At 49.7% G+C, this 13,596-nt stretch overlaps 1 protein-coding gene across 2 annotated transcripts in view; it reads left to right on the forward strand.

Moving 5' to 3' along the window:
- Positions 1 to 13,596, forward strand: part of PLXNB1 (plexin B1) — a 206,191-nt gene that overhangs the window by 138,347 nt on the left and 54,248 nt on the right. For both annotated transcript variants that reach the window (XM_089781349.1, XM_089781350.1), the window contains exons 19-22: positions 1,609 to 1,714; positions 11,334 to 11,470; positions 12,006 to 12,182; positions 12,449 to 12,617. In XM_089781349.1, coding sequence (XP_089637475.1) covers positions 1,609 to 1,714; positions 11,334 to 11,470; positions 12,006 to 12,182; positions 12,449 to 12,617 — 589 coding nt within the window. The remainder of the gene's footprint in view (positions 1 to 1,608; positions 1,715 to 11,333; positions 11,471 to 12,005; positions 12,183 to 12,448; positions 12,618 to 13,596) is intronic.

The raw sequence follows: 13,596 nt of genomic DNA on the forward strand, positions 1-13,596 counted from the left end.
GGAAGCGTAGAGGCTGTTGTGGGCACTGCCGGAGGGCAGTGTCCCGAAAAGGATCCCGCCACCTGCCGTCTGAGCTAATTCCCAGCACCGATGGCTGGTGGCGCTGTGGCGGTGCATGTACCCCGCTACAACCAGTCATCCACAAGATCTTTCTCAAGATCTGTGGGACAATACCGGGTAATTCTATTAGCATCAGCATAGCCTTGCCATCATTGGTACACTGCATTCCTGGAGCTACCAGGGGGCACTCCAATAGCATTGGGTTAGAGCTGGGGGTGTCTGGCTCTGCGGGAGGGGGAAGGGCATTGGATTTGGGGGGGCTGGAAGTGCCTGGCTCTGGAGGAGGGGTGGGTGCATTTGGTTAGAGAGGGGGCCTGGGGGTACTTTACTTTATAAAAAGATGGAGAAACACTGCTATAGGAGACCCCAATGAGGGGCAATGTGAACTAGGACATGAATCCTGGGGACCCTTACAAGCAATTAGTTGTGTCTGCCCAGCCCTGTGGAGAGTCAGCGCCTCCAGAACCTCTCCTGCACTTTTGCTGGTCACTTGATGGCACTGAGAGCCTACGATAGGTTAAAGAAGAACTTTTACTGGCCAGGGACACAGACCTACGTGGGAGACTATTGTAGATTCTGTGACTCAAAAAAGAAAAAAGCCTGCAGGACTCAAAGTCCTTGTGCACCTCTTGCCTGGGATGCAGAAATTATTTTATAGGGTAGAAATGGACACTGTGGACCCTATGTCACATCCTACCCACTGGATAAAAAATAGGAGCTGTGAGTTTTTCTGAAGGAGCTGCTGTAACTAACAGAGACTAACTCTCTGACAAAGCCGATTTCACTATTTTTAGCAGAGGGAGATTTTATCAGATTGGGAGTCAAATTCTATGTCCCAGCTGCTCAGTGAGTTATGGACATTTTGTGGAGCACTGAGACAAGTGCTTGGTTGGGACACTGCAATCAATGTTGGGAATGTATGCGAAGGAGAGCAAGTGCTGGATATGAAATGTCACCCTCTTCGCTCATAGGGTGGCTGTCTAGGACTGGATTGCAGCACAAAGGATCTTCCCAGGAAAAGTCAGAGGGTTCTTTAGTAAGGGGACTGCACAAGTGTTTCGTACTTTCATTTGTGTGTAACTATTTGTCCTTATCCCTTGTATTTTCCCTCATTTTAAACCTGTCTCCTTTGTTTTTCATCTAAACCAATCCAGCTTTTTTTAATTGGCGTGATTGTTAACTCAAGTGAAGGCAACAAGCTGCTATGCTTGTATCTCTTTAAGGGACCCACAAACCTTAGTCCAGCAAAGGACTGCACATTTCAGGGCCGTGGTTTGGGTGAAATTGAGAACGGGGTGTGTGTTGATGTCGGTTGGTGAGTGGTACTCTAGGCTGATGGAGATTAGCATGTGTCTGTAGTAAACAGGCAGGCTGCCGCACTGCTCAGCACATTAGCAGTGCATGCGTGGGTGCTGGCCAGTAGCTTTAGCAGCAGAGCAGGTGAAGGCACTCGGGGTACAGAGCAAGCAGAGACCCCACCTCTCACTGCTCTGCATTGCACTCCAAAAGGTGTCCCCTGCCACAACATGGTTCTCTGATTCCCTGCAGTATCGTCTGCCTCACGGGTGCGAGCTGGGTGGAGAGGTCTGGTCACGTCGCTGTGGAAGTACCTGGAGGAGGACATGGACTTTCTGGACACACCTTTGCCTATCAGGTAACATCTCAGTTCAAACCTCTCTCACGTGGCTCCTACAGACCCCACAACTGCATTTCTGTGCTGTCTCCATAGCATCTTGTGGAGAGGGGGCACAGTGTAGGGCGGGGGGGGAACCATTTTTGGGTTGGGGCTGCTGAGCCACAGAAAAATCAGTCGGGGGCTGTACACAAGTGAGAAGCGACGGGGGAGGGCTGGAGCCAGTGTAGGCTCTCCAATGCTGGGGGGGGAGGCTGAGTTTCGGGGGCCCACCTCTAAGCAAGCTGGACGCCGCGTCCAGGCCTGCGGTTTCCACCCCTGGGATGGGGCATAGAATCCGAAAAATGGAGGTGTGGAAGGGATCTCAGGAATTCACGTCCAGTGCCCTAGATTTTGGTGGGACCAGGTCAGCCTAGATCATCCCTAATGGCTGTTGGTCAAACTTATTTGTAAAAGCTGCAATGATGGGGAGCCTGCCTTGGAAGCCTATTCCAGAGCTTCACTACCCTACAGGTCATGCATGGGGAACCTCAGACTTGCCTGGATCCAGCCCCCAAGGCTTACGGCCCCTCCCACCCACCCACATTGGGGAACCTGTGCTGGTGCTCCAGCCCTCCTGCTGCCCCGCCATTGGGCTGGAGCACACAAAAACTGCTAGGTTGCCCCCCCCCCCCCCCCCCAAGCTCTGGTGTGCGAGAGGAATGTGAGGAGGGTCTTTCTCCTTCTCAGTCGGGGCCATGTCAGTGAGGAATTTTTTTTTTTTTTTTTTTTTTTTTTTTTGCTGCTTCTCACCTGTGTGCAGCCCTAGATGGATTTTTCTGTGGGTCCACAGCGCTGACTCAAAAAAGGTTTCCCCAGCCCTGTTATAGGTAGAAACATTGTCTTACTAGCTAACTTAAACTGTCCTTGCTGCCAGTTAAGCCTGTTACTTGTCATACCTCAGTGGGCCTGGAGAACAATTGATTGCCAGCCTCTTCATATTGACCCTTAACATATTGAAAGATGGTATCAGTTTACCCCTCAGTTTTCTTTTCTCAAGACTAAACATACCCAGTGTCAGTATTTAACCTGTCCCCACAGGTCAGGCTTTGTAGCCTTTTATCATGATTGTTGCTCTCCTCTAGACTTTCTTCAGTTTGTCCACATTTCTCTTAAATTGTGGTGCCCAGAACTAGGCACAGTGCTCCAGCTGGGGCCTCCATAGTGCTGAGTAGAGAAGGAGAGCTGTCTTCTTGCCTTACGTGCACCACTCTCATTAATACCCTGCAGAATTAATCAGCCTTTTCTGCAGCTACATCACATTGCTAACTCGTATTCAATGTGTGGCCTGTCCCCTCGGGCCCCCAAATCCTTTTCAGTAGTGCTATCAGCGAGCCAGTTACTCCCAGTTGTATAACTCCCTTTTCTTTCTTTGTCTTCCTAAGTCAAGTACTTTGCACTTGTCTTCGTTTCTTTTCATCCTGCTGAATTCAGTCCAATTTTGTCAAGAGCGTTTTGAATTTTAAACCTGTCCTCCTTGCTATCCTCCCAGCTTTGTGTCATCTGCTCATTTTATAAGTATGTGCTCCACCTGTTATCCAAGTCATTATTGTAACTACTGAATAGTACCAGATCCAAGACTGACCCCATTAGATACACCCTCCCAATTTGACAGCAAACCATTGATAATTACTCCGTTATCAATTGTTGTTTTTTAAGTTTACTCAGTTAATTGTTCTTCTTCCTCACTAACGAGGGGACCTATACTTTCAGTACAGGTCAGCACAGCTTTGGGAGCTGCTTCATTGTAGTAGCTAGAAGTCTGGTATTATTGAGCTTGGAGGCAACAACTGAAGTGAGGCAGAAATATACTTTATCCCATTACAAGTGAGTTTAATGTAAGAGTGAGTAAGGTGCTGGCTGGGTGAATGGTGATGGATGAGTAACAGAGGTGAGAGTTAGTTGCAATAAACAAATCTTCCCTCAGAGCCTGGGAATAAAATGTAGTAAAATCTCATGCCATGGACAGGTTTGCCATATGAGGAGAGATTAATAAGACTGAATTTTTAAGCTTGGAAAAGAGCTGACTAAGGGGGTGGGGGTGTAAGGGAGTGAGAGGAGGGCATGGCAGTGTTGTAGCTAAACAAAGCCTTTTTGCGCAACTAGCTGCACCCTGTTTTACCTGCAGCTAATGCCAGGCCTGGAGGGGGTATAAAAGGAAGGAGCCATGGCTCAGTTAGGTGCTGACTAGTGAAGAGACAGGAGCTGGTTCTGCTCTCTGCAGGACCTGAGCCAGAGCCTTCTACTGGGTCAGCCACAGGAGCACGTAAGCCTCCAACCCTTCCCCCTAGTGCAAAGGGGGAGAACCTACGAGGAGCCCTTACTGAGGAGGGGGAACTTGGACTCTTGGAGCCACGCCCAAAACTTAAGAACTAGACTCAGATAAGAGGGTGGAATTCCGGGGCCCTAGCAACAGGGGCCTATGCCCTTTGGCCATCAGCTAACTCTGGGTCCTAACCATTATGCCACCCTGCTGCCCGGGAGACCCGGCCACAGGGGGTTGTGAAAGATAAATTCCTGGAGATTAGTGTGCAGCAATGGCTATTAGCCCTGATGGCAGAGATGGTGACCCTAGGCTCTGTATGAAGTTGGGAATGTGCGATGGGAGAGATACTTGATGATTCCCCGGTTCTATTCATTCCGTCTGGGGCATCTGGTATTGGCTACTGTTGTAAGACAAGACACTGGGCGAGATGGACCTTTGGTCTGGTCCAGTCTCATGTTCTTAATTTAGTGATAGCAAGGCCAGGGAGGTTTCATCAGATTTGTAAAAATCTACAGAATCATAATTTAAATGCTGTCACCCTCTGTGACGGGGCCGTGACAGAGGGGTCTCACTGCCCTTCTAGCTCCAGGTCTATTAGTTGGTGGAAATTTTGAAACTGCCATGACATGGTCAGGTTGGGTTGAAAGCCCTTTCCCCTTGAACAAAGCGATGACAGGCTTAGAATGATTCTGTAGATATAGACCTGGGAGATTATTTTTAAAACAATGATTTTTTAAATTATAATGTAGTGCAAGAATGCACTGCTTACCCAAAAAAGACACCGGTCTTTGGTAATGCTTGGGAAGCGACCCTTGATATGTAGGCCAGAAAACATGTATTCTTCTTGAGGTGTTTCTAATGTCCATTGAACGTTAGGTGTGTGCACACTGTGTGCATCGTCATTGCAGATGTTTCCCTGAACGGTACCCACTGGGCAGGCTTTGGTGCCTCTGTGTGCCGGGAGAGGGGGCACTGCTGGCTCCACACTCTGCTCCATCTTATCACCAGTGATGGTTGCTGGAACAACTCCTCTTGCTTCAGCAAGGTGCTTTTCAGGGTTTCTCTTCAGGTGGGTTGTCTGTCTTAGTCCAGCAGTCATGTCAATAAATGCTATTATGGTAGATAGTCCCTGCCCTTAGCATAGAGGCGTTTCCTGGAGTTCCTTCACCCAAGCTTCAGTGCCCGGACTCTAACCCTGGTGCCTCCTGTAGCAAGCCTTGCTGGGGAGCAGCCCACATTCATCATCTAACATGCTTGGGAAGGGCTGGTGAATGTCAGCGCTGTCACATTTGTCAGGACAGTAAGCCTCCTACGAAGAAAGACAGGGAGGTGAGGCTGAGGGCTTCCTTAATGGAGGCTGCACTTGGGCCAGTACTGGAGTGAAGCCGATTGGATTTGGCACCATTTGCTTCAGCTTCAGTGCAAAGCCCCCATCCAGCACTGGGCATTTCTCAGCACTATTCTCTATCTCTGACACTAAGGAGTAAGTATAAACTACAGCAGTCTGAGAGGGTGCTCACACATGCCAAGCAAGGACAAACTAGGGGAGAGCAGTAAAGTGTGACTTGCCCTGGGTCACTTGACCATCCCTGGTCCCCTGGGAGCACAATTGATTCCATCCCATGGATTATTGAGTCTGGTATGGGACCCTCAGGACCAGCCAGAGACAAACTGGCCTTCTGTCAACTATGAGGTTGTCCCCAATCAGGCACTGGGTCTTGGACCGATGAAAGTGAAGGGTGCTGATCCCCCCAGAATCACCTCAGGAGGACTCTTGTTTAGAGTGTGAGGTGGAACCCAATGCCCGTCCTGTGAGCTGTGCCAGTACCCATCCTCCATCCCTTCAGAACCTCCACTGGCACCTCATCGGGTGTATAATGGCAGATACAAGTCCAGTGGCTGGAATCCGTGTGGATTTCCGTCAGCACCTGGGCACATGACAGCGTACACTTACGTTGCCCACCATGTGAGGCTCAAAACATGTCCTCTGACAGTGACTGGAAGCGGTCTGTTTCCCTCTAGGGATTGCCTGGACAAGATCATCGCAATCCCACAGGCTGTTCTTACCTAAAAAGTGTTTGTCTTCCTTCGAATGTCGTGTTGAATACTATATTTCTTCGTCAAAGTTGGACGACCAAGCTCTCCAGCCAGTGAAGAGGCGTCACTGGTTAGATTGTGGATATCCTCCAATGAGCCAGTGAGTTTTCGTGTTGAGCATTCTGCAACAATGTGGTGCATAGTTTGCGGACTGCCACAGTCACAAAATGGAGATGGCAACAGATTCCACTTATGCAGTAGATAATCGCACCTGCCCTGACCAGTCCTAAGCCAGTTTAGGACACACCACAGTCTCCGGAGAAGATCGAAGCCTTTCTGCTCAGTGGTGGGATCTGACACAAGATGTTTGTTTGGAACGTCTCCTTGCTGCCATTCAACTTGGATGGGGAGAGGTTGGCTGCTGCGGTTGATACTTTGATATAGTCTGTATTCCTGCTTCTGTCCACGAATGCTCGGTGGAGCAATGTTTGCCAGTGTCGGTAACCATTCTATGGCAGTGCGCTTTAAAGTTCTTGTTATCACTCGCATGGCGCTATTTAGTTGAGTGTCAACTAGCTTTGTGTGGGCACTTTCTGACCACACAGGAGAGCAATATTCAGCAACAGAATACACCAGGGCTATTGCTGAGGTCCTCAAGGTGCATGCTCCAGCTCTCCAACTGGTTGCAGCGAGTTTTCTTAGAAGATTGATCCTTGGCTTTAGTTTCTCCTTTGTTTGTTCCAGATGGCGTCGGAAGGAGAGCATACAGTCAAGTGTTACGCGTAGGTATTTGGGAAGCAATCTTTTTGCCACAGAAAGCAACATCAAGTTTTGCAGTGGCATTACGGTTGTCTAGATGAAAAGCTGTGACCACAGTTTTGTCTGGAAGGCTGTCATCACGCTACCTGTAAAGTGATGAACCAACACAAGGTGGGTGCTAGAAAGAGTACCAGTTAAGAGTCCACAGCCACAATCTCTCTGCTGTCGGATGCCTCAGCCTTCAGGTTGGCAGCACATCTTGGTAGCTTGCAAACCCAGGGAACATGGTTTCTGGAGGAGTAGGCACCACACAGAAACGTCAGAGAGCTTGGGGCCATCTGCCTAGTATACAGGGGCTTCCTCCCTCAGTTGTCCAGTCGAATGGTGCCAGTATTGATGAACAATATCATCTCAATGTTCTATGTCAACAGGCAAAGGGGAGTATAGTTGCTGGTTCTGTCAAGAAGCTTTCAACTTGGGTGACTTGTATCCAGCATGTGATCCACCTGGAGGTTGCACATCTTTCTGGCATCTGAAACATGCTGGCAGATTGCCTCACTAGAACTTTTTACTCCCAGTGCAAGTGGGAGCTCCACCCCAAGGTTGCCTGGACGCTCTTCCAGAAGTGGGGAGTTCCTGGAGTGGATCTGTTCACTACCACACAGAACAGTCATTACCACCAATTCTGCTCTCTCTAGGGTCTCGGCAGGGGCACCCTTTTGGATGCATTTCTCCTGTCATGAGTGGGAGATATGAAGTATATTCCCTGCTGGCCCCTCTTATTGGCAGTCTTGGCAAAAATCTAGAGACTGGGCTTGAGTAATTATGATCACCCCGGCGTGGCCTTGTCAGTACTGGTTCAGCACACATGATCTTAACTGTGATTATGCTGTGGCCAGTTCTCAGAACACCCAAATCTGCTCTTGCAGGACTGTGGTCAGCTCCTGCCTTAGAATCCTAGAACACTAGAACTGTAGGAGACCTCAATAGGTCATCGAGTCCAGGCCCCTGCGGAATCCCACTTGTTATGCCCTTCCAGCAGGATTGTGAACCGTTAATAACGACTCTCTGAAAACGGTTATCCAGCCAGTTATGCACCCACCTTACAGTAGTCCCATCTAAGTTGTATTTGCCTAGTTTATTGATAAGAAGATCATGTGAGACCATATCAAATGCCTTACTAAAGTGTAGATATGCCACATTCGCCATTTCTCCCTTATCCATAAGACTTGTTATCCTATCAAAGAAAGCTATCAGATTGGTTTGACATGATTTGTTCTTTACAAATCCATGTTGGCCATTACCTTATTATCTTCTAGGTGTTTGCAAATGAATTCCTTAATTACTTGCTCCATTATCTTTCCCTGGCACAGAAGTTAAACTGACTGGTCTGTAGTTTCCTGGGTTGTTCTTATTTCCTTTTTATAGATGGACACTATATTTGCCCTTTTCCAGTCTTCTGGGATCTCTCCCTCTTCCATGATTTTTCAAAGATGGTAGATAAAAGCTCAGCTACTTCCTCTATCAGCTCCTTGAGTATTTTAGGATGCATTTCACCAGGCCCTGGTGACTTGCAGACATCTAACTTTTCTAAGTAATTTTTAACTTGCTTTTTTATTTTATCATCTAAGCCTGTCCCCTTCCCACTAACATTCATTATGTTAGGCATTCCTTTATCATAAGACTTTGTGGTGAAGACTGAAACAAAGAAGTCATTAAGCACCTCTGCTATTTTCAAGTTTCCTGTTATTGTTTCTCTCTCCTCACTGAGCAATGGGCCTGTGCTGTCCTTCATCTTCCTCTTTCTTTTAATATACTTATAAAATATCTTCTTGTTACCTTTTATGTCTGTAGCTAGCTTGAGTTCATATTGTGCCTTTGCCTTTCTAACCTTTCCCCTGCATATGTGTGGTGTTTGCTTATTTTTATCCTTTGTAATTTGCTCTCATTTCCATTTTGTATGAGACTCCTTTTTGATTTTTAGACCATGTAAAATCTCCTGGTTAAGCCAAGGTGGTCTTTTGGCATACTTTCTAACTTTCCTACGCAGTGGAATATCTTGCTTTTGGACCCTTAATAATGTCCCTTTGAAAAACTGCCAACTCTCTTCAGTTGTTTTTCCCCCTTAATCTTGCTTCCCATGGGATCTTAGGTACTAGCTTTCTGAGTTTACCAAAATCTGCCTTCCTGAAATCCACTGTCTCTATTTTGCTGCTCTCCCTTCTATCATTCCTTTGAATCATGAACACTATGATTTCATAAAAAACAACAAACGGTCTGGTAGCACTTTATAGACTAACAGAACATGTAGATGGGATCATGAGCTTTCGTGGGCACAGCCCCCTTCCTCAGATGACCGGAGTTATGGGTAGATGGAGTTTGGTCAATGGGGGAAAGTAGGAGAGGGGAGCGGACTTGGTCCGGTGGGGAGGGGGGAGATCGGGTTTGGCTGGGAGGGAGGAGAGGGCGCAGGGTGGATCAGAAGGGGGGCAGACTGCGTCTGGTCACTGAGGAGTCGAGTTTGCCTGGGAGGGGAGAGGAGGTGGAAACTGAGTTCGGTGAGTGGGGGGGGGGGTTGGGATGTGTGTGGGGGGGAGACAAGACGTAGGCTGGGTTTGGCTGGAGGGCGAGGTGGGAGCCAAAGAGCTGCAAGGTGAAAGGGGTGCTTTCCTCCTCAGTGCCTGGCCTGCAGCAGCAGGTGGGGGGTGGCCCAAAATGTTTTTGCTTGTGAAGGTAAAAAACCTAAAGCTGGCCCTGCTCGCAGCACATGCGTGGCCCCGCCCCGGGCGCGCAGCGGATACGCGGCCCCACCCCCAGATGCACGGCACATGCGTGGCCCCGCCCCGAGTGCGCAGCACACGCGTGGCCCCACCCCCGGTCGCGCAGCGGATACGTGGTCCTACCCCCGGATGCACAGCACACGTGTGGCCCCACCCCCGGGCGCACAGCGGATACGTGGTCCCATCCCCGGATGCACAGCACACGCATGGCCCCGCCCCAAGCCTGCAGCAGATACGTGGTCCCACTCCCAGATGCGCAGCACACGCGTGGCCCCGCCCCGGGCATGCAGCGGATACGTGGCCCCGCCCCTGGGCGCGCAACACACGCGTGGCCCCGGGCGCGCAGCACACGCATAGCCCCGCCCCTGGGCGCGCAACACATGCGTGGCCCCGCCCCCGGGCGCACAGCAGATACGCGGCCCCACCCCCGGATGTGCAGCACAGGCGTGGCCCCGCCCCCGGGCACGCAGCAGATACGCGGCCCCACCCCCGGATGCGCAGCACACGCGTGGCCCCAGGCGCGCAGCACACGCGTGGCCCCGCCCCCGGGCGCACAGCAGATACGCGGCCCCACCTCCGGATGTGCAGCACACGCGTGGCCCTGCCCCCGGGCACGCAGCAGATACGTGGCCCCACCCCCGGATGCGCAGCACACGCGCGGCCCCGCCTCAGGCACCCGGCAGCCCCAAAAGGTTGGGGACCACTGCCATAGAGGACTCTGTTTGGCAGAGCTATGTTGCAGTTTACATGTGCATGAACTCCTGCTGACCTCTAGTGGTACTGCTTGGGAGTTGCCTAGACTGGAAAAGACATTAGCAAGCACTCTTTCTGTACCTGATGTTTTTCGAAATGTGTTGTTTGCTCATGTCCATTCTGTGCTCTGCCCTTCTTCCCCAGGGTGGGCATTTCTGGCAAGAGGGAATGAGAATTGGGAGAGCTGGTGGTGCCCCTTATACCATGGCATATATGTGCTTCCCCAGAGGGTTCCAGAGTCAGTCCCCTATGGTACCTCTCAGGGAAAAACTTCTGACACCAGTGCATGTGTGTGATCACACATGCCTACAATGGAATAAACATGAACAACACATCTCAAAGAACACTGGTTACAGAAAAAGGTAACTCTTATTTCAATTACAACACAGAATATAAATATAAAACTATTGGGTTTTTTGGTTACAAATAGTTGCACTGTCAAAATTATAAAAGAAATTGTGATTTTCAGTTCACCTCGTACAAGTCCTGTAATGCAATCTCTTTATTATGAATATCCAACTTACAAATGAAGGGTTTTTTGGTTACATAACTGCACTGAAAAACAAAACAATGTAAAACATTACAGCCTACAAGTCCACTCAGTCCTCCTCCTTGTTCAGCCAGTTTGTTTACATTTACAGGCGATAGTGCTGCCTGCTTCTTATTTACAGTGTCTCCTGAAAGTACAAGCAGGCATTTTCATGGCACTTTTGTAGCCAGGATTGCCACATATTTAAGTGCCAGATATGCAAAGAATCCATATGCTCCTTTGTGCTTTGGCCACCATTCCGGAGAACATGTGTCCATGCTGAGGAAACTTGTTAAAAAATAACATTAATTATACTTGTGACTGACCCTCTTGGGGGAGTATTGTGTGTTGCCTGCTCTGTGTTTGGCCTGCAGTCTGCTATGTATTTCATGTTCTGGCAGTCTCAGATTATGTTTTTCCTTCACTTATTTTGATAAATGTTTCTCATTCATTCATTTCTCTTTTCTTTCCATTCAGAACCCAGCCCTGAAGTTAATTGCTCCATCTCAAGGCCCTAAAGCTGGAGGAACCTGCCTTACCCTGCTGGGTTCCAAGCTGCTGACTGGGTGGCCCAATGAGATCAGTGTTCTCATTGGAGACCTGCCTTGCCACATGTAAGAGCTGCTGGCTAGATGCAGGTTGTAACTAAACAAGGTGCCATGTGCCAGTCCCTTCATGTTTGGCCCAGGCTTCATGCTAAAAATCTCATGAGCCATTCACTCTAGCACCAGTGATGAGTAGCTCAGAAATGTGTCGTGACTACTCCTGTTTGTAAGGGCAGTAGCGAGGACACAAGGCCTTTAGGCGGGGGGCCAATAAACCTGAGAACAAATATGGAGAGATGCTTGGAGCTCTTTGGGGAGAAAGAAGGAAGGAAGATTGGACATTAGGAAAAAGTTCCTAACTGTCAGGATAGTCAAACACTGGAATAAGTTGCCTAGGGAGGTTGTGGAATCTCCATCTCTGGAGATATTTAAGAGTAGGTTAGAGAAATGTCTATCAGGGATGGTCTAGACAGTATTTGGTCCTGCCACGAGGGCAGGGGACTGGACTCGATGACCTCTCGAGGTCCCTTCCAGTCCCGGTATTCTATGTTTCTAGAACCGCTGTGTTAACCCTTTGTTGATCTCTCCTATGTGTGTCTCTTAGCCTCTCTGAGATGCAGGAAAATCAGATACAGTGTCAGACGAGCCCCAGTAACATGTCTGTGGAGCTTCCAGTAACTATCAAATATGGACACTCGGAACGGAGACTAGAAGGTTTCCTCTTCAGATACACTCTGGATCCCAATATCACTTTTGCAGAGCCAGCCAAGAGCTTCCTCAGGTAGGGAGAGATGCATCCCTGATGCTACAAATGCCCCATTGTTACCGCAGGGCACTGATAGCTGCATCCGCATGCTCACACATGCTTTCAGCAGGTACTGGAGCAGTATCTGCATCTGCATGGAGTCCAGGCCTGTGCCTTGAACCACTTATCCATCGGCTGGCCTAGAAAGGCTGGCAGCAGCCATGGAGCAGGGTTGGCAGAGAGCTCACGGGTTGTTAAGTGCTGGCTGACCAGGTGATTCTGACGGCTTCTGTGTGTTGCAGTGGTGGGAGAGTGATCCGAGTTCGTGGCCACAATCTAGATGTTGTACAAAGTCCAAAGATCCGGATTACGGTTTCCCCCTCAGAACGCCACCGACGAGGGCTGGGGCGATGGCGTCGGATCGTGCCAGAAACTGAGTGTCCACAGAATGCCCTGTGCAGCATCCAGCAGGTATCCTGACCCTTGTGCTGGCAAACCATGGAATAGAATTGGGGCTGAAGCCTTGGTCAGAGCTAATGGCCAGAGATCTCCGGTGTCAGAGGTTCTTGGCTCTTGTTGGAGCCTTCTTGCATACTACAAACTAAGAGTGATCACAGGAAACAGAACGTCTTCCTTGGTGAAGCAGTGTCCCCAAGAGTCAGAGTTTAACACCATCCTTCCCCTGATAAGGTTGCAGCTCCCAAAGCCCCATCTCTGCCAAGAGCCTGGTAGAATGCTCCAGGGTGGGAGACAGAAATGGCGTGGTGGCAGCAGCAGGCAAGAGGAGATCTACACTGATGTGAGGCCTGGCTGCCAAGTGCCCCCTCAAAACGGGGGAGGGAGAGCTCAGTGGTTTGAGCATTGGTCTGCTAAACCAGGGTTGTGAGTTCAATCCTTGAGGGGCCATTCAGGGATCTGGGGCAAAATCTGTCAGGGATGGTGCTTGGTCCTGCCATGAAGGCAGGGGACTGGACTTGACCTCTCAAGGTCCCTTCCAGTTCTAGGAGAGAGGCATCTCCATTCATGTAAAACCAGACTGCACCCCGTCCTTGCACAGCTCTGCCTTTGCAGTGCCAAGGTTCCATCCCACACAGAGGAATGATGACAAAATCACAATTTCACGAAGTAGTGATCCCCACAATTCAGCCTGCCATTGAGACGCTCACCTTGCCAGCGTGACTACCCCCAAAGACGAGTCCTGAGGGGGCAGCTGTGGTTGTCTGTCTATCTAGAGCCCCTCTCCTGTAACAGCTGGCAGCCCTAGCACAGCTTTGTGCTGGATCTTCTGGATCGTCACTGCTGCACATGTGCTCTGCATTAGTGATGCAGCAATGGAGACCTTGGTGCATATCCCCACCCTTTGAAGTGCTGATCTGCCATCACCTCTGCACAGCCCCCTGCCAAATCAGTTTGCACAGTTGCCTCTTTTCCCTGAGATGGGTAGCAGTGC

The sequence above is a fragment of the Pelodiscus sinensis genome, chromosome 11 (genome assembly GCF_052426305.1).
Source record: "Pelodiscus sinensis isolate ZL-2025 chromosome 11, ASM5242630v1, whole genome shotgun sequence".
Lineage (NCBI taxonomy): Eukaryota > Metazoa > Chordata > Testudines > Trionychidae > Pelodiscus > Pelodiscus sinensis.